Raw genomic sequence first — 19,807 nt, 5'->3', positions numbered from 1 at the left:
GTATGCAGATGAGTCTATCAAACTGATCAGCCACAAATGCAGTAATTGATACTAAAGCAGTGACAGCACATCTGATTTACTGGTCTCCTACAATATGCTTCTTGGACAATATCCCATGGTTTTGCTTGCATTTTTCCCTTGTTAGAGGCAGTGAGTGCCTATGTCAGAGTCCAAAGGAGGATTTCAGCTGAGGCTTTAAAAATGGTTTGGTAATTCCACTTGCCCTGTCCTTTTGATATCTGGCTTGAGACCTTACAAAGATCCTATTTTGTTTTCCTGAAGCTTCATTTTAAGAGTTTGGAGAGAGTTTAGTTTTGAAGCATCTCAGAAAGGCACCTGAAATCAAGCACATGATTGACTGCATTGGAAAATTCCAGTCTGACTGAGGGCTAACACAGCAAAGGATATAAACGCTCAGAGGTAGCATTTGCAGCTAGCTCTACCCAGCAATCCTCCTCTTCTCTTTGAGCTGATTGACTGAAGCCTGCTTGACAGCTTGTTTGCTGGAGATGCCTGCCTCCGCATCAGAGACTTTAACAGCAACTGCAGGGAAATATTCACCAAAGCTTGTTGCCTAATCTTTCCCTTTTCCATTATATTTTCCCACACATTTTCTTTAGGATTCAAATGTTTATGTATTTCAAAATGGCTTTTGAGGGGGAGTGCAAATACTTAGGTTGCAAATCATGATCTCCGTCTTCAATATCAATATTCATTTTGGCCATATTTATGATAAATTACCTGGGTGACAGACTCAGGGCTGCCAGAAGACATTCCCAAACTTCAGATCAGTGCATGTGGGATATTTTATACAGAGGAGAAATGCTTCAGGAAGGAGCAATGAATTATGAATGCTGCCTTCCTGGGAAGGAGGGCATGGAGGGAGCAGGCCAGATGCCTGGTTATCAGGGTCTTGTGCCCCATCAGCTGTCCACAGTGATGAGGCATGTCCATATGTGCTGGCACGGATGAGCCAGGACGCAGAGGAGATGCACAGCCTTCTGTCACAGCAGCTGGGAGTCTGGCACCTAAAATGGTGCTAGAAACCCTTGTTTAGGCAACTGAACCCTATGCAGGCTGCCTCGGGAAGTTTCCTGAAATAACATGCAGGTAGATGTGGTGCCTGTCGTGGAGGAGTTGAAGATGAAAGGGTTCTTGCTGATGGGAGTAAAATAACCCAACCAACCAACCAACAAACCCCAAAAATCAAAACCCCACCAACAAAGCCCAGAAAGACCAATTCAAGGGAAGGTGCTTTAAATGGCTGCACTTAAAGAAATTAAAAGGTTTACTAGGCAGCAATGAAACTGCTCTGAACAGGTCTTGAGTAAGACCAATCTGCCAGTGATGCCACATTTTTTGGGGTGCCATTGCCATGCAGATATTTCTACTTTGTCTCCTCTGTCAGAGTCTGAATGGACTTCACTAGGAGAGCACCTCTGTGATAGTCCTGGTGGCATCCACGTCTTCTCCCAGGGTTTCCACACACGACATGATTTCCCCTCCCTGTTTTAAGCTTTAATCGGGCACTTGAGCAACACGGGAAGAGTCAGCGTGGGATATTTGCTGTGGTGCTGGAGCCAAGACATCCCCAGAACACCTGCAAGCTTAATGAGCCTTTCAAAATGCCTAAAACAATTTTTTTCCCAGGAAGCAAAGTACCATCTTTTTCTTTAGTAAGAGAAACTTAGCAATGGTTGTTTAACATGAGCTTAGCTGTAGGCACTCTTCCAGGCTGGGTGGGCATTGTTTGCTTTATGGGAATCTTTTTTTTCTTTTTTTCTTCTTAACTTGCTTCCCCGAGGTGCTGGGAGGCATTTCAGCTGCTTTGTGAGCACATAAGGGCATGCAAATGTGGAGTATCTCACTGAAACAGCCTGTTCCCTTACTGAAGCAAGCTTAAACTTTGAAAATGGTGTGGTGGGGATTCAATTGGGGAAATACCTACGTGAAAGCTGTTGCAGGGCAAAGGGTGTCTGCAGTTGTTGTTCAGGTTTCTTACCGCTCCTCTAGTTCCATAGTTGTGTAAGCATCTCCGAATATCTTGGCATCTTTATTTATCTCTGAAATGGAGAATTTACAGTCTGAATCTTAGATCTGCCAGGCTGAAATCCCCACACACATTGGTTTTGGCCCTCAGCTCTAGGGAGAGAGAGGTTGTGTTTCTGTTTGCTTCTTTGTAGCTAGGGAGGAGTCAACTGGGGAAGCAGTTGGTAGCGGTGGCTGAAATCCAGTGTGGCAAAGGTCTTGTTCTCCTGCTGAGTGCTGAAGGCTGATGGAGAGTGAGGTGAGTTACAGCTGCCAGAAAGACGGAGCTAGGAGTCTCAACTCCAGTCTTCCAGGTAAGATACTCACTTTTGATTAAAGTCAGCTTTAAAAATCATGTCAGCCAAGTACAGGTGGGTCTGGAGGATGGTTGAACCAAGGAAACCCAAAAGTCCTCACCAAAGGTTTCACAGAACTGCTGAAGTAGCCCATGGTACTGAAATGCTTAGGTACTTTTGTACTTCCCCCAGTGAGCTTGTCTAGACCTTCAGGCATTTGAGTATCTTTGGCAGTCTGCCTGTCGCTTCATCTGTTTTACCTCTTTAGCTTGAGTTTGTCCAAAATTATCGCCTGGGCTGGCACTTACTGAAGCAGCAGTTCTTGCATGTTGACCCTACTGAGTATTTCTCCAAGAAGGCAAAAATAGGGGAAGTGAGGGGAGGGAGGTCAGGGTGAGGGCTGAAAGGAGGAACGCCTTCAGGCACGTTGAGCAGTGAGCTGTGATATGTCAGCTGAGAGCTACAGCCAGTTTGGACCAGAGGCTGCCCTTGCTGGTGCAATGCGTTTGAACTTTGAGCTCTGCATGTCAATGAGCCCTTCCAAATGCTCAGGCTGTGCAAAAGTCCCAAGGGTTATTTTGGATAGTAAAACACTAGAATGAGTCTCTAGGAGGAATATTGCCAAAGCTTATATTACTTGAGCTATCCCTTACGTGAAAAGTCTCTTTTTAAATCACTAACTTAATTTTTTTTCTGCACAAGTGGCTTACAGCTAAAAAATATCCATCCTCAAGGATTCCCATATAAACCTGTTTGAAGCAAGGCCTTTTCCAAAATATAAATCAGGTATTTTTCTTCTGCTGTGTCTTCCACTGTTTCGTAGGCCAAAAGTAAAGCAGAGAAGACATGAATTAAAATAAGCAAAGTTCTGCCTGACCTTTGCCCAAGAGCAATAAAGCTGGACAAGAGCAATTCTCTTGTCCCACTGTCTCATGGGGCAGCAGCGTTCTTCCCCTGCAGGTCTGACCCCTTACTCTCACACAGCAGGCGCCTGGGATGGGCGCTCGCAATAAGCATGGGTGTAGAGATTCACATTTCATAGGTTGCAGTGTCTGAAAAAGATGCCTTCAGAGCACCTGTGAGCTTAATGAGCCTTGCAGAGGCTGGGAATGATGTAGATGGGGGAGTGTGTGTATTTCAATAAATCTGAAGAAGAGAGATTAGATCAGGCCTGTGAAAGACCATTCAGATCATCTGTGCTTGCATGAAATAGGTTTGATTCCTGCAGTGGGAATGCTATTTTTTTTTTTCTATAAGAAGTGCTGGTTTGGGCCTGAGATTTGAAGAAAAAAGGGGGTTATGTTTAGTGCTGTCTGTTCTTAGAATCCTCTGTGTCATTTAACAGCATCCAGAAGAGACAAATCTTGCCTTAGTGAAACAGCCCTTTCTCCAATTTGAATGTCATGTTATCTTTAGTGAAAGGAAGAATATTTAGCTTTTGCTGTTGATGAACATTGATAACCTCTGCAAGGGTGTTTGGGCTTTATTGGGGTTTTTTTGGGTGTGGGGTTTATTGGGGTTTTTTTGGGTGTGGGTTTTTTGGTTTTGGGGTTTTTTTTTTTGTTAATCATGTTAGCAAAAAATGTGCTTGATTTTAAACTTATGCTTACTATATTTTTGCTGAAGTATTCAGGGGCAGCTTATCATCATCACTCTTACAGTACCACAGAGATACTCAGTACTTCGTAGATTTAAAAAGGGGTCTGCTAATGGTGCTTCCAGGCTGTGAGATGCTTGCTCTTAGTGTGCTGGAAGCAGTTCTCCTGGTTTGTCTGCGCTGGTTCCAGCACGGGAGGCATGAGCAAGGTTTTTTAGTTCTCTGCTACAAAAGAATATGGAAGCATCTAATGAAGTCTAAATATGGCAGGTTTAAAACTAATAACAGAATAAATACCTTCTTAGAAGTAGGGAACTATCTGTATGATAGTGCTGAAACCAAGTATCTGATACATATATCAAGAATGTCTGGAGAAGTTGCAATTAATATTGATAACCTTCAGGAAGGAGCTACTTGTCCTTTGAGTAGCTCTTGAATAGTAGAGGTTGGGATGAGACTGACCAGATGGATCAGACTACCCTAGCTCTCCCTGCGTTTCACTTGAGTGAAGCACCTTGTGCTAGCCACTGTGAAAGGTGAGAGTGGTGATCTTGCTGGATTTTAGGTCTGATCCTTGGTGGCAGTCCTGATGGTGGTCTCCAAAGGTCACATCTCCAGCACAGATACTGTGCTGGCTGAAGTTTTCTGGCTCTCATGAAGAGTTCGCTTTCAGTAGAAGTTAATTTCACAACTTTTGATTTGGGGAGGACAAAAAGGCAAAATTAGGAAAGGTTGAACTTGAAAGGAAGTTTTCTGTGGAAGAGCTTTAAGAGGTTTGAGGGAGGAAAATAATGTATTTTCTCTATTTGAGCTCATCACTTATTTAGTCTGTTTAACGTACTTAATCCAAAAACGTGGTGAGCAAGCACTTACTGTAACTAATAATTGAGGTTTTAGCTTTGTGTCATGTTTTGTAAATCAGCAAAATTGAAGATGAGCATGAATAGGTAAGGATAGAGCTTCAGCGAAGACCTCCAAGTGATTCAATGCACAGCCTTTTTATTTTAGTGCCCCTATTAATGTGCGGAGAGAAATTTGTCACATGCTTTAAACTTACCTTTGTAAGATTAAATGTTTTATCTTACTGTACTGGTGCCACTGACCCTTGGCTGCTGGTGTGGGTGATAGATATGAGAAGTAAGGTTATCTTATTCCCAGGTACGGGCTTATTCTCACAGGGGGAAGAAGGAGGTAAATTCCATTTTTGCTTCTGAGGTATTAGTGTATTCCCGTATCCTTCACTGCTTTCCCTGTAGCTGTCAGTTATGCTGTAAGGTATGAAAATGTACATCTTGGCATGCATAAACCATTCAGAATGGAGATTTTAAAAAATACGGTAGGTGGCAGAAAGTAAAATTGGCATTTGCTTTCATTGACATGAAGTTCATTTTCTGATAAAGATCCATGGTGCTTTAGGACACCAGCGGTATTATGCATGCTTGGTATTGGGTAATCTTCAGCACTGGGGAAACAGGCAGTGAGCGTTAAGTATCGAGTTCTCCTCTAACGTTTATTTGTGAACTGGGTGTAATGTTCCCAACACCAGGCTCCCATGGATGTGTTCTGCAGTGGAGCACGCCATGTGATTTCTACCATGTATTGACTGGAGAGGTGTCCAGCATGCCAGGATTTCTAAAAATGCATTACGCAATTGCCAGAAGTAAGTGATGAGGAAGGATGGTGCCCATTGCTTCATCTTTCAGAACAGCAAGACAGATTTATGGGAGGGGAAGAAAGGAAACTTCTAAGGAAAAGAGAGTGGGAACTAACTCAGAAAATGGCCATGGGAGCCTGGAGGTTTAGCTTCCTGAAACTGAGAGCTTTTCAGACTTCCTTTCAGGTTTTCTTTGTTCCGTGGGTTTTTGTTCCATAGTGACTTTGACTATGGGATCAATGGTTCGTACCTGAGATACACTGAAGCACTAGTTCAACCTATGAGGAGTTTGGGACATTAGAGGACAGGCTGGTTTTCTGTCCAGGAGGTGTGGACACTCTTCCCTTACATCATGTTTTCTGTGCTTTGCTTTGCGGTATGCCTTTGTGAACGTGTGTCCGTCTCAGCTTTTAAAGTCTGGACTTCAAGAGCTGATGTGTGAACTTCCTAGAGCAAGCCCTGGGAATGCTCAAGACAACTACCTGATCCCATTGCATTGTCTTTGTCATTTCCAAAGCACAGATTTTTGTCGTTCTACTCCATCTTGCCCTTAGTAGGATGAGTTAGAGTCTGAGAATTGCTTTTGCTTTTTTTTTTTTTTGAAAGACTGCTTTCCATTAATTCTGCATTACCTTGCTTTTCCGAGTTTAAATCTTAAAGCCATACTTAAAGTACCAAAGAAGGTTTAGCCACACAATTGCCATCTGACATCGGAAATTGAATGGCTAAGCCCCTGCATATATGCAATAGCTTGTGCACTGCTGGGTAGATTGTATAATTGTTCATCATACATTAAGCAACCAATTGCCAATTTGTGTACATATGTACGTCCATCCTTTACCAATTTCCTGTGACTGAGAGTTTCCAGGAGATTAAAAGAATAGCCAGTTCCTGCTTTTTCTCTTTTTATTTTTGTCCTTTAGCAAGAATATTTGTGTGTGTGTGTGTTTAATAGCATTCATTCCCTAGAGAATAATCTCGGTCCTTGTTTTAGCTGGCCTCCTGAGAGTGTGTTAAATCTGTAGCCAAGATCACAGGCAGCTCTGGGCAAATCATTGGGCTGTTATTAACCTGCCTCCATGGCAACTGCTGCTCGCCAGCCTGAGGACAAAAAATGTTTTTATTCTGCTGAGTTGCACAAAAGGTTCTAGTGATGCTTTGCACAAAATGGCCATTGAAAGGGGAGATGCAGTGATGTGTGTTTGTGCTGTACAGTTTCATATTTAAATCGGTTTATGCTGTTGTGTTTGGAAGCGGATATACAGCTGAAAAGTTCAGTGTGTTGGCTGTATGGAAAGTAAAAACTAGCAGAAAATTGGAACTAAACTTACTTTAATACTACTTTTTTTTTGTTGTCAGCTTGAGTTCACAGGCCTTCAGCCTGCAGTTGTCATTGGTGTGTTAGCAAGTTATTTTGTGAACGTGGGTTTTCAGTTGTACTCTATGAAGATACTTGCTGACTAGAGATTACAGAGAAAGCAGGTTTCCTGGAAAGCTTTTTTTTTTCTTTTCAGAAATCCTCTGATTTGCTTCAGCACTTGTTTGGGAAGCTTGGTAGGCATACCTTAGTGCTTGATGAGCTTCAAACTTCAGCTGTTTTTGAAAGTTGCTCTTGGCAGTACTGCTTTAGGCTTGCTTTAAAACAAAATCATGAAACGGGCTGTATTGCTCAGGCCTAGGCATGGATTTAAGCTGCTCATAAAGAGTGTTCACAGTGGGATCTGAAGGGTGTCTGGCAGGCCCAGCACCATGATGAGGTTGTGTCCTGCAGTTTTTTACCCTTTGACAGGAGGCTGTGCAGCTGTCAATTTGGGTGCAAAATGACTCTGTATGGACGGGTGCTGTGTCTTGGAAACATGCCGGTTTGGGATGCTTCCTGTGCTTGCAAGCTGACAGTGTGCTATTTCCCTGTGAACTGAAGTCCCTCTGCTTCCTGCTTTAGTCTTGGTACGAAGGTGAGTGGTTGCTGCAGTTCCACATTTGGGCAGTTTCCTTTGCCTTGCTTAAAATAGCGTGGTTGCTCTAGACACCCCTTAGGGCATCCCTTGGCTGTGGTCTTCCCTGATAAAATGAAGGCCACCCAAATATTGTGATGCCTTTTTACTTGAGCTGTAGAGGAAGACATTGAGAGTATGGCCACAGAGATGCTGCGTGCAGCTGCCAGTTGCTGGGAGGTGGGAGGGGGTTTGCCACTGTTGGCTTGTGTTCGAGGGTCTAGTGGATTAGTGGCAGATATTGTCATGTGTTTGGGTAAGGATTCCAACAAACTCCAGCGCGAATGTTCTGCCAGTGGCCTGGAAAGCCAGCTCTGCAGCGTCGGGTATGGGGAGGACGAGTACCTAGTTGAGGAGTGCTAATCATCAATCCTGGGCCTACACCAATTTTTAGTTTGTCAAGCGGGCTGCTCCCATTTTCTGAAGGTCTTTTGGACCTTGTCAGCCCCTTGGCTTTGCTTCCAGCTGTTTTTATTTCCTATCTTTGATGAGATCCTTCTGCGAAGCAGTCGGTGGATCAGCGTGATGAGGTGATCAACCTCCTCCACACCAAGGAATGATAGAGCATTCAGTCACCTTCTCCTCTAGGAGCATGGCCCGAAAGGCCATTTGGTTTTTGCTGGGCTATGGCTGCATGTGCATTGAGCGTTGCCTGCTGGATCGGAGCATGGTTACTCTTGGATGATCCTTCACTGCAAATCCTGTGCCAGGTACAAGCATTTCTTGGATTAACTCTCAGAGGTTTGTGCCTGATCCGGGAGCAGATGCTGCGGAGGCGAGTCAGCCTCACGTATATGACTGCTGTGGCTTGTGAGCTGCGCTCGGGCAGATTCCCCAGAGCAGAGGAGTGCTCTGCGGGGTCTGATGTCTGAACTTGACTCTGGACCTCTGTGATAAACTGAAACCCAGAGGTGATTTTCTCAGATAGTGTGCATTTGGATTTTGTTTGCCCTGTCACTACTAAGCTGCAGTGTTTGTTCATTTGGCAGTATCTTTGTCGTGAAGATAGTTCCTACTGAGTGGACTCCAGCTGTGGGCTTGACTATAAAAACTTCCCAGGCTTGTGTCTGCACAATTAAATCTTGCCCGCGGTTAGCGAAGTGGCATTTCATAAGTCATTTTGGTGGTGATAGCTGCTTAAACCTGACTAGGACACTTGCTAGTGACTCTCTAAAAGAAGAGTTTCCCACTTATGAAATGGGAAAGCTTTCAATTATCGGATGCATATTATTCCCCAGTGCTTCACGGAAGTGCTTGCTCTGCAATGCATTCATTAGTGGGACAGGGAGGGGGATAAAAATAAACTTGCCTTGTGTGGTGGATGGAGACTTGCTGATTTTTGTGAGGAATTTTTGGGGTGGGGAGACATGATGTGATGTACTCATTTGCCAGCTGTCTCCCTGCCTTCAAATGCTTTGTCCATTTAGCGCCTTCCCGTAGAAGCAGCAGGCTGTTCCTGCGACATGCAGTGCTGGTCGCTCCATTAAGCGTTGTCTTAATGGTTTGTGTTTTGCGCAGTTGTATGAAATGCACATTGATGGAGACAGCTTAATGCCATCACCCTGAAGTAATGAATTGCTATGGATTGCCATTACCATTACAGCACAGTTAAAAGCTGTGTTTGTTTCCGATTTACACTTCCCAGCTCTGCAAGCAGATGGATTTTCAGGCCACGCAGTTGGGAGGAACCTGGTAATTCAGCTGCAACCTCCTTATTACAGTGTTTGTAGAGCAGCAGTTATGTGTTTTATTAACTCAGACCGCTTGAGCAATACATTTCATTAAAACTGTGATTATGCTACTCTAGACTGTATTTGGGGAATCGCTGTAAATCCAGTGTATCCTATAAAGCTGGAAATATATTGTCTGTGTAATACAGCTTCATCTCATCGCTCTTGATAAAAATTGTTACTCTTTGGCCCTCATTCAATTTTTCTGTTGTTAGAATATCTATATCCCTATAACCTTGTATGGTTTTATACAAAAAGATACTCAGGAGTCATGGGAGAGTGTAGGGCAGTTAAGTTTTGTGTTCCTCTTCCAATGAAAGTGCAAAGTATCTTGCTTTTCCAGAAGACTTCATGGTCTTGAGCATTTGCTTTTCTGGCTTCCTGAATGGTGCCAGCGTGTAGCTAGTGCTCCTGCCCTTAGTATCGGTAGTGCTGAAACATGGTGAGCTCTGTATGAGCAGCCGAATCGCAATGCATCACTTCAGGCAAGTGATCCCCCCCATTTCATCGGCTGTTTCATCGATCTCCTCCTGATCCTGTAAAGATAGGAGCACTCAGCCTACTTTCTGGGCTTTGAGTCCATACCAACAGATCTGTAGGTCACTGCTTTAGAGGGTGATGCTGTCTTGCACCACCTATAGATTTTTGCTTAGCGTGTCAATGCCTTTTAGTCCCTATGGCTTTTACCAAGTGGAGGATGGATATTATTTTCCTCACAATTTGCTTTTTGCTCATAACATTTCTTTTGCTTTCTCTCTTCTGCTTAGGTTGCTTTGAATGTTGCATTAAGTGCCTAGGAGGAGTGCCATATGCTTCACTCGTGGCAACCATTCTCTGCTTCTCGGGGGTAGCATTGTTTTGTGGCTGCGGCCACGTGGCGCTCACAGGAACCGTGTCTATCCTCGAGCAGCACTTCTCCACGACTGCCAGCGACCACGCTTTGCTGAGTGAAGTGTAAGTATGCCTCCCATTTCCATTATCCTTCGTAACACCCTCACGCCAAATGAGTAGAGATGGATTCAAACTCCAGTCTCCATCCCTGAGTATTAGCTGCTTGTTTGTCCACCAGCACTCAATGGATTTTTGGTGTTTACACACAAAAGAACCAGAGTGTGTATCCTGTTTAATCTGTTTGTATTGGGACCAGTACTATTTAATACCTTCATCAGTGATGAAGACAGTGGGATGGATTGCACCCTCAGCAAGCTTGCCAATGACACCAAGCTGGGTGGTGCAGTTGACACGCTGCAGGGAAGGGATGCCATCCAGAGGGACCTTGGCAGACTTGAGGAGTGGGCCAATATGAACCTAATGAAGTTCAGCAGGGCCAAGTGCAAGGTCCTGCACCTGGGCTGGGACAATGCCAAGCACAAATACAGGCCAGCGATTGAAGGGATTGAGAGCAGCCCTGTGGAGAAGGACTTGAGTGTACTGGTGGATAAAAAGCTGGGTACAAGCTGGCAATGTGTGCTTGCAGCCCAGAAAGCCACCCATATCCTGGGCTGCATCAAAAGAAGTATGGCCGGCATGTTTTCTATGAGGATAGGGTGAGAGAGTTGGGCTTGTTTAGCCAGGAAAAGAGAAGGCTCCGGGGAGACCTCATTGCAGCCTTGAAATGTATAAAGGGGGGACAGAAAAAAAACGGAGTTAGACTTTTTACCAAGTCCTGTAGTGGCAGGACAAGGGGCAACAGTTTCTATCTGAAAGAGGGTAGATTTAGTGTTACAAAGTTATTTTAGTGACACAAATAACTGGGAAGCATTGCTCGGTCCATCACCCCCTCAGAAGGTGGCAAGTATTGTACAAACAAGAAAAGAAAGAGAGGAAAGACTGGAAAGAGCTTAAATGTTTGTCTCTGTGACCGTAGCCTTTGGAAGTAACCACTGGTGAAATATTTGGGGCTTTTGTGTTCCCGAGGCTCCTCCGTGATACAAGAGGAAGGCCAGCCCCGCTGGCACGAGCCTCTCATTACCCTCGGTGCCAAGGGATGCACGGGTCTCAGGCTCTGGGCCGGCGCTCCCAACGCGCTGGGCCTTATGCAGCCTCTCCAGCTGGACCACCAGGCTTTGAAAGGCTTTTGTCCAGCGGCATTGAGGAATTTTGCCTGAGTTGTGATTCGTGACAGCTGCTCACTGGTGTTGGGATACTGACTGGGCCTGGGCTTGGCCTATTTGGCCAACGACCCACAAAACTTCGCAAGAAACTAAGTGGCTATGCTTCAGTGACCGACTAACAAAGCGTCCTCGTGCTTGTATCAGTCTTTGTTTGAGCAAAATAGAAGAAATTGCAAAGGTAGCCATAGCAGGTGAAAAGTTTTAAATTTTGGAAAATTGTTGATGTTTCTTGTCAAGTCAGAGTCAGCATCTGGGGAAATGTGTAATGCGTACCGAAGCAGCTGAGGTCTTAGGCTCTGTGGAGGTTTAACAAGTCAAGGGAGAAGAGGTGCTAGAAAGAGGCAAATAATTTAAGGCCAAAGAGACATAAAATAAATGAGAAATATACTAGTAGGGCACCCTTTGTGGAATGGATTTTTAACTAGGTTTCATATTACTAATTTCTGGTCACATGAATCAAGTTCTTCGTAGACTATTAATGACAGTGAAATGAATTCTATTCTCTCTCAAACACTGACTTAATTTTTTTCATGCTTTACGCACAGGTGCAACAGATTTATCCTATTATTTTTAATCAGTTTTGAAAATAAACATAACACTTCCCACATGTACTTTTAAATGAGCAATATTCTATTTTGATACAAGAGATGTGCTATCTGTTTGGATAACATATTAACTATATAAATGGTAGCAATCAGTTTTCTTTACATTAAGCTAAAACATACAGATGCTCCTTGGAGATGTACATGTATGCTAGTAGCTACTTAGTAGAGAGTGGTAAGTATTTTAAAAACCATTCGAGGAAAAATATATTTATCCTTAGAAAACTGGCAGTATGGATGTATAAAATTAACCTCTCTGTTCTGTGAATAGCTTCATCCAGAACCATCCCAACAATCAAATTACTTTTAAGAAGGCGTAAGTTCTGAGAAGTTGTGGTAATAACTAAGTATTACTTTTGGAGACCAGAGGAAATGTCGTATGAAAGATATGGCATTCTGGTCTTCTAAAACAATCAAGTTCAGATACTGAATCTGATAATACATAGAAATTATTCTTTCCGTTTACCTATTCTAGGCAGAGTCAAAAAACCCCATGAGTGTGTCATTGCAGATGGTAGATTTTTAAGGAATTGAGAACCTTCTCAAATCGTATCTGAGCGAATATGCCATGTGCCATGCAATCTACTTCCTCTGGATGGTTCCAGAGTATCTGAAATGGAAGTATTTCCTAAATAATTTTTTCAGGTGTTTTTTTTTTTTTTGTCATTGTTGTTGGTGTGTTTTGTTTTGTTTTAAACTTAATTACATTTTGGGGAGCTCCACACTGCTGTGACTTAAGGCACTGAAACTACCTGCTCACTTGGAAGTACCCTTCTGGGCTGTAGAGCAAAGCGTTCCTCAGGAGAAGTCACTGCATGCTTGCTGAGTTTTGTATCAGGAGCATCACTGAACTTGCAAATTTTTGCGAACATACATTAACTGGATTTTACAGAGGGAAATGGTGCATTTCAGGCACTGCTTCCTTTCCCTAAGCCAAAGGAATCACCACGGAGCCTGGTAGTTCAGCTCCAGCCTTTGCCATTTCAAAGCCCTACATTGTCCCTGTCAGACATTCCCCGAGTTAGGTGTCAGGATCGGTCACAGGGGAAAAAAAAAAAATCTGCATAGTGAAGGCATGAAACTGTGGCTTCAAGATGGTGACTAATACCAGTCAGTTAAGAACTGCAGCACAAACAGGGGATGCTGGAGCAGATACAAGACTAATGCACATCAGTGTTGCTTACCTGTAGAAGCAGGAGAGTTGTATCGGCACTCTCCTGCAGCCTGCTTGCTTAAAATGCATTAAGGAACCTTGAACTGTATTTCTAGAAAAGGACTTATCTCATACCTTTCATGATTTAGGGGGACTGACTTTGTTTTAATAGGACTGAAATGTAATTATATCTTTTTTCTTTTCCATTTTAGAATACAGCTAATGCAGTATGTAATTTATGGCATTGCATCATTTTTCTTCTTATATGGAATAATCCTTTTGGCAGAAGGTTTTTATACAACAAGTGCTGTGAAGGAGCTGCATGGAGAGTTCAAAACGACAGCCTGTGGCCGCTGCATCAGTGGAATGGTGAGTAGCAGCAGAAATGGGAAGAGTCGTCTTCGCTTGCTAAAACCTGTTGGGCTCGATTTGATGCCTGTATTTTTGGACAGCATTATATTTTGAACAACAGTGTATTGCTGTTTGTTTAACTCTTTATGGGTGGTTATAGACAACCCCTGTAGCTGGTCCTTCTTTGGGCTTTGAGGATGCTTCATCAAATCCAGGTTCAGCGGGTGGACTGACGGGGTGCTACCGTGGCCTCCCCCGTCATAAAGCTGAACCCACTGGTCTAAACTAAGTTGATGGAGACTGCGAACTTCAAAACACTCAATGCGAGACAAAAGGAGATTTGTGCTTTTAAACATGGAGCACGCTAGTGCTGCTTAATGGCAGACTGTAAAATGGCTGTGGTTCGCAGAGCTATTTAAGTAACAAACTGTAATTCCTCTGACTTCCATAGTAGTTCTGCTTGAGGATGTCTGGATCCTTCAGACAAACAGTAATGAATGAAGCTTCGGAACATCTTTGCACATGAATCAAATATTGCTGTCTTGCTTTTGCAGACGGCAGAAGGCACGCAGATATAACAGTGAGTCTTTTTTGCAAAGCCGAAACACTTAAAGCCATAAAGTTACAAGGCATCTTCCCTTCAGTATACATCTGTATTTGAAAAAAATTTTAAACAAAGTTTAACTAAAAATAAAACTTCAGATTCTCACCCACGTTACCCCCTAAGGTGCACTCTGCAAGAACAGAAGCATAACTGTATTTCTGAGACAGGATTTCAAAGCTATTTCTGAAAATCTGAATTCAAAGCTCATAGTTATGGAGGAAGCTAAGCAGTATGACAGATCGCCCACGGGAAAGCGTGGGTGAAGAGAGAAGAGGCTTTTGATGTGATTGTTGCATTTTAATATACAATCTATATCCTGTACTTTAAAAATATGTACTTTCAGCTGGTTAAATACACAGAAGACGCGTGTTTATTTTCAAGAGGGTTAACAATTTTCCACTGTGCCGTTGGATACTTATTGAATTTTTCAAGAGCTAATAAAATAAGACATCCGATCATTTTCCAGTTAAGCTGCTATTCACTCCCTCTTTTTCTAACAAGTATGATCTTCGCTGAGGAGCAAAACCAGATCTAAAGCAATGTTTTCCAAAGATCCAAAATACAGTAGAAATATACACATACCTGTATCTCATTAGTGCTGACAATTGCTTGTGCTGTTGAGTCGTTGCAGGCACATGATTGCCAGCTGCTTATACAAATAACAGCGTGACACATGGAAATATGACAGAAAAACTTGTTTTCATGTTTGCCTATATTTGTCCACACAATGAAGGAGAGAGTTTAGCAGCTGAGTGATGGCTTGGGGCTCTGGTAAGACACATCAGTGGTTAGTGGTGACAAGTCATGGCGTAAAAATGCCTGTACACTGCTGCGTAGTGGTAGAGCTGCTTAAAACACTAAGGTTAGAACAAGGTTTGCAAGGAGATCTGATGTCTTAACAGACTAGTGGCTGCAGCTGGGTACGGCCTTTTTGGTCAAGAGCTCCTCTACTACTTCTTCCGTTACATTGCCATCTTGCATAAGGTTATTACAGAAGACACACTTCGAACTTTCCTAAATTATTTGTGTTGGCTGTGGTCATGCCGAATAGCCATTTCCCACAGTTTATCGCATTAAATGTGAGAGTGAGTGTGTTTTCCTGGCTATTTTAGGAGCGCAAAGCTTTGTGTGCTTCCTCTCGCGCAGACTTCCAAATATGCGTATGCAAAACCACATTTTTAAGTCTAGTGTATCTGTAGAAATCCTTTGAACTGTTCCACTTGCTCCTTACCAAAATCCAAAAGAGAGGCTTCTCAATTCTCGCACGAAACACGCGGGTCTGGTGTAGAGCACTACCTACTCCGCGGCAGGGCCGTTCAGTTCTGTTGTGTATAAACTAAAGGCGAGCTGGGTTTTTTTATGGGCCTTAGTTTTGCAAGCACTTCCACGTCCCCGCGCGCTTTGGTCACCATAAAATCTAAACAATTGCTCAACGTTTGCAGTGTTGTTCAGTGAGTCTGGGCAAAACCCTGTGAGGATGCAAACCTCCGCCGCTGCCGCGTTAGTTCAGTCTGTCAGTTCCGGGTCAGGCTGAGACAACCCCCCCCTCAGAGCCATTCCCATCCTTGCTGTTCTTCGCTGGCACACAAGTTTCAAGTGAGATAGCGCAGCATCAGTGCTCTACTGGAAGTAGAGCCTTTCCAGTCCACCTGCAGGTAAATAACAGCGAAAAGGGAACACACAAGGTGTCGCAGCACTCCCCTGCCTTCCAAGTAGGTTCCAAATCTTAGCCTTGCCAGGAGGAGGGAGTTAGGAGCTGATGCCAGAGCTACTGTTTCACCATAAAACTTAGAAGAGGAGGAGGGAAGAGGGGAGAGGTCCAATGGGAGAGGGAAGCTGGAGATTTCCAAAGCAACGAGTGCCGTAACCTTATAATCTTACCAAAGAAAATGCATATAATAATTTTTTTTTAAAAAAAAAGAGCAAACACAAACCAGCAAATGTCAATGGAAAATCCGTGATTTCCTAAGGTTAAGGTGAGGTAACTAATTTTCTTCCTGGCAATGTCTGTTAGATCAACTGAATCTTTCTGATCTGCCGTAACAGCTGTGGTATGTTTTCAAGAAGAGATATTCTCAAATGTTACATTCAAAATTGATTTCAATACATCAGGGAGTATGGGGGAGCTCTGTGAACATCGATTCACTCTACTGTTTTGATTTGCAAGTTGTATAGAAGTGCTAGTATGGTACAGTTAATTATAAAAAAACTCCTTAAATTGATCTTTATTCGAGTTTTATTGGTTTTAGCCTACAGCCAGCACCCCTGCTTAGCTGAGAGTCTTGAGAAATTAATGGATTGCTCTTTCAGGAGGGCAAGCTGTTCACTCAAGCAGGCTGATGGAAAAGGAAAAGTCTGAATTACTTTCTCGGTAGCACTTAAACTACCAAAGTGTTTGTAAGCGACGAGAATACGGACTTTATTTGTGCTTGAAAATCAAATGTTTTATTACTTGATTTCTGAAAGTATGCTTAAAGATTATTTTGAAGCACTTTTAAGGAAAAATTCAAGTAGTCTTTTCAATGGATAAACTTGAAGTGCTTGTGTTTTCTCTGCCCAGTTTGTTTTCCTCACCTATGTGCTTGGAGTGGCCTGGCTTGGGGTCTTTGGCTTCTCTGCTGTGCCTGTCTTTATGTTCTATAACATATGGTCAACTTGTGAAGTCATCAGATCTCTTCAGACAAACGTGACAGTTCCAGGGGACCAGATCTGCGTGGATATCAGGCAATACGGTACTCATTTTATTCCTGATTAAATGCTTTATCCTTGCTCCTTGGCCTGTCTTCAGTAGGTTCGTCTCAGCCTTATCAAATGAACCAAATGCAAAAGCATCTTGTATCTCTAAATGTGCTATTACTTTTCTAATTAATTCAGATTACACTGATCTCTTTCCAGATGCAATCAATTTAACTGAACTGGCAAGTCATTTACCTCAAATGATTTTGTAGCAGTTTCCAATACTATAATATTAGGTTTAAAAATAGATCGGCCTCAAAATAAACTGCTTAGAAACAGCGCCGAGAAACAGATAACCAGATTCTGCATTTTGAACCTCCATATGCATATATTCTTTCCTTTCGAAAAGCTGGTTTTACACTTAAATGTGAAGTTAACACCTGAACTTCGCTCTAACAATTACTTTCAGTTAGAAGGCCAAAAACCTGCGATCAAGAGTCTGCCTTGACTATTAATGAATTAATTCCGCTTTCTGATGACACACAGAAATCCGAGGGGGGCGCAGGTAGCGGAGGTGTGGGGCAGTAGCTTAAAATAGGGTGAGGCTTTTCAAGTAATTAATTCCTTAAGGTGAGTTTTTCCTGAAGTTAATCTTTTCGGCTTCCTTTGTGCAGAAGAGCTTTTGTCACCATTATTTTGGGCTTCATTTCAGTGAGCAATTTCTAGGAATGAATGTTTCTTTGGACTAAGTCATTCAAAGCTGAGGAAATGGATTCAGAGTTGAAAAAGTAAGAAAGCTTGGGTTTGCTCTCCTAGCTGGGCTGCAAGAAGTCCCAAATCAGTTAAATGTTTGCATCCTATTTTAGCAACTGCCAGCAAGAGGCTGGGAAGATGTTTTCATCAGCAGCAAAGCCTAGGAGTGCAGGGGAAAGATGTGCTCCTCCGCTTCTCTGCTCCTCCCCGTTGTTTCGCAGCTGTACGAGCGCCGCGTAGGGCTGCGCCGTTGCTCTGATGGGTACGGTCACTTGGGTTTCCATGAGTGATGGGACAGAGCAGCTCCTTGACAGATGGCACGTGTCACCGAACTGTCCCCACATTTTTGGGTGGAAGCGGTAGCTAAAAGGCTTCAAGCGTATATTGCAATTGCAGAGAAGAAGCTGGCTTTGAAGTAAGTCCTATAAAATCTTTTTGGAAGCCATACCATCCTGAGGTAATTTCGGTGACCTGCCCCTTAGAGTTGCTAATTCCAACCAGCTGAGTTTGAAATGTGAGTTATATGGAGGAGGCAAACTGGTTTTCTTCTGTTTCAAAAGGCTTTTGATTAAGCTTTACATCTGTTACCGGCCGAAAAGTTTAGGTTATTTTAAACCTCCTAGATCCTGTCAACTTTTCAGATTTTCAGTCGTGTAAGAAAAGTAATTGTGAGTACGTGAGCTGCGGCAGACTGGATTTTCTTTTAGCGGTGTTCACTTAGCGCTTTTTTACCTACTGGAACCAAAACAGCAAAAAATCTTTCTGTGGTTCTTCCCCCTAGCTCCATATTCGCACTCCCATACAGCAGTTACTTGTTCAAGTAGAACTTAAGCTTAAGTGCTATCCTGAAAGGTGCCAAGTACCTCTGAGATGCAGATGATCCCTTTCAGAGCTGAGTGGGGGAGTAGGCAGTATGCGGCTGGACCCGAAGTGCAAAAACCCAACCAACCATTTGGCTGCCATATGGGAAAACCACATCTGAGAACGTATCTTGGCGGCAAGCCTCGGTATAGGGAGCAAGCGCAACTTGAGTGAGTTGTTTTAATTCCTCCCGCCAACTCAAAGCTGTACTGGTCAACGCGCGGATGCCCAGAATGGGAACACAACTGGCGAGTGGGCGGGAAAGACGAGAGGGGAACAGAAAGCGTGTGTTGACTGCTAAAATCAGTGGTTTCTTTTGCTGTGGTATTTCAGGTATTATCCCTTGGAATGCTGTGCCTGGCAAAGCCTGTGGCCCGATTTTAGAGAACATCTGCAACACGAACGAGGTACAGAAACGTAACCTGTGCGCAGCTTTTGCCTGCAGGTCGCTCGGGCACCATGTAATAAATAACTTGGTGGAAGCTTTTGGAGAAAACTAATACTAGCAGTATGAAGAGATTGATTTGAACACAACACTGAAATTATTCTGTTAGGTCATCTAAAAAATGCAAATTTTTTCAGAAAATTTTTATTTTCTAAAGCTTTAAATACCTTGCTATGAAGATGGTTTTATTATCCTTGTTCTAGAGAACAGTTGAAATGCATTTTTATGCTGTCCTCAATTACCTCAATGTTTTTAACGTATTTTTTCCTCTAGTTCTACATGTCTTACCACCTGTTCATTGTGGCTTGTGCTGGAGCTGGTGCCACTGTCATAGCATTGGTGGGTAGTATTTTTTGTTGTTTTATTGTGTAACATGTTCCTTTCAGGCTTAAGATGCTTTAAGATTAAATTTTGCGTACCTTAAAAGTAGCGATACTAGACATTGAGGAGGGCGAGCTGTAATCGCCGTTGTTTGCTGCTGTGGTTTGGTCCTTACAGGTCAGCAGGTCCTGAACGTTTGCTTTAAGAAGTCATCTTAACGCACTTAGCCCATCCTTAGGATAAAATTCTTTGCACGTCCTTTGAAAGGCCTACTTCTGCCCACTGTTTCTGGTGTGACGTCCACTATTGATTTTCATTTTTGTAGTGTATTTGATCAACCGCTGTAACCTCTTGGTTTTCCTGTCTGGACCCAGGCAGTTTGACTAGTGCAACTCTGCAATGCCAATTACAGGGAGCAGCTGGAAAAAGGGACGTTTACAAGATGACTTGCTTCATATGTGTAACGCTTCCCCTAGCTGCCAGCTCCGACCCTCCTGTCAGCCAAATCCGGGCGTAATACTCGCTGTCGGTTGCCGAAAATAGCCTTAGGGGGGCGGTACGTAGGTCTGTAGCCTCTCCGGATAAACGGCGAGCTATTTACCTTGCATCTTCACCCTGGAAGAAGCTC

The 19,807-nt window shown here is 43.3% G+C and overlaps 1 protein-coding gene and 1 long non-coding RNA gene across 8 annotated transcripts in view; both read left to right on the top strand.

Moving 5' to 3' along the window:
• The window catches only part of LOC142058512 (uncharacterized), a 287,316-nt gene that overhangs the window by 174,932 nt on the left and 92,577 nt on the right, over positions 1-19,807 (top strand). The gene's annotated exons all lie outside the window — the stretch shown is intronic.
• The window catches only part of GPM6B (glycoprotein M6B), a 109,998-nt gene that overhangs the window by 86,539 nt on the left and 3,652 nt on the right, over positions 1-19,807 (top strand). For all 7 annotated transcript variants that reach the window (XM_075095651.1, XM_075095701.1, XM_075095681.1 and 4 more), the window contains 5 exons: positions 10,067-10,253; positions 13,381-13,537; positions 16,684-16,855; positions 18,747-18,820; positions 19,132-19,197. In XM_075095651.1, coding sequence (XP_074951752.1) covers positions 10,067-10,253; positions 13,381-13,537; positions 16,684-16,855; positions 18,747-18,820; positions 19,132-19,197 — 656 coding nt within the window. The remainder of the gene's footprint in view (positions 1-10,066; positions 10,254-13,380; positions 13,538-16,683; positions 16,856-18,746; positions 18,821-19,131; positions 19,198-19,807) is intronic.

The sequence above is a fragment of the Phalacrocorax aristotelis genome, chromosome 1, assembly GCF_949628215.1.
Source record: "Phalacrocorax aristotelis chromosome 1, bGulAri2.1, whole genome shotgun sequence".
Lineage (NCBI taxonomy): Eukaryota > Metazoa > Chordata > Aves > Suliformes > Phalacrocoracidae > Phalacrocorax > Phalacrocorax aristotelis.
This window is presented reverse-complemented; position numbering and strand designations above follow the sequence as displayed.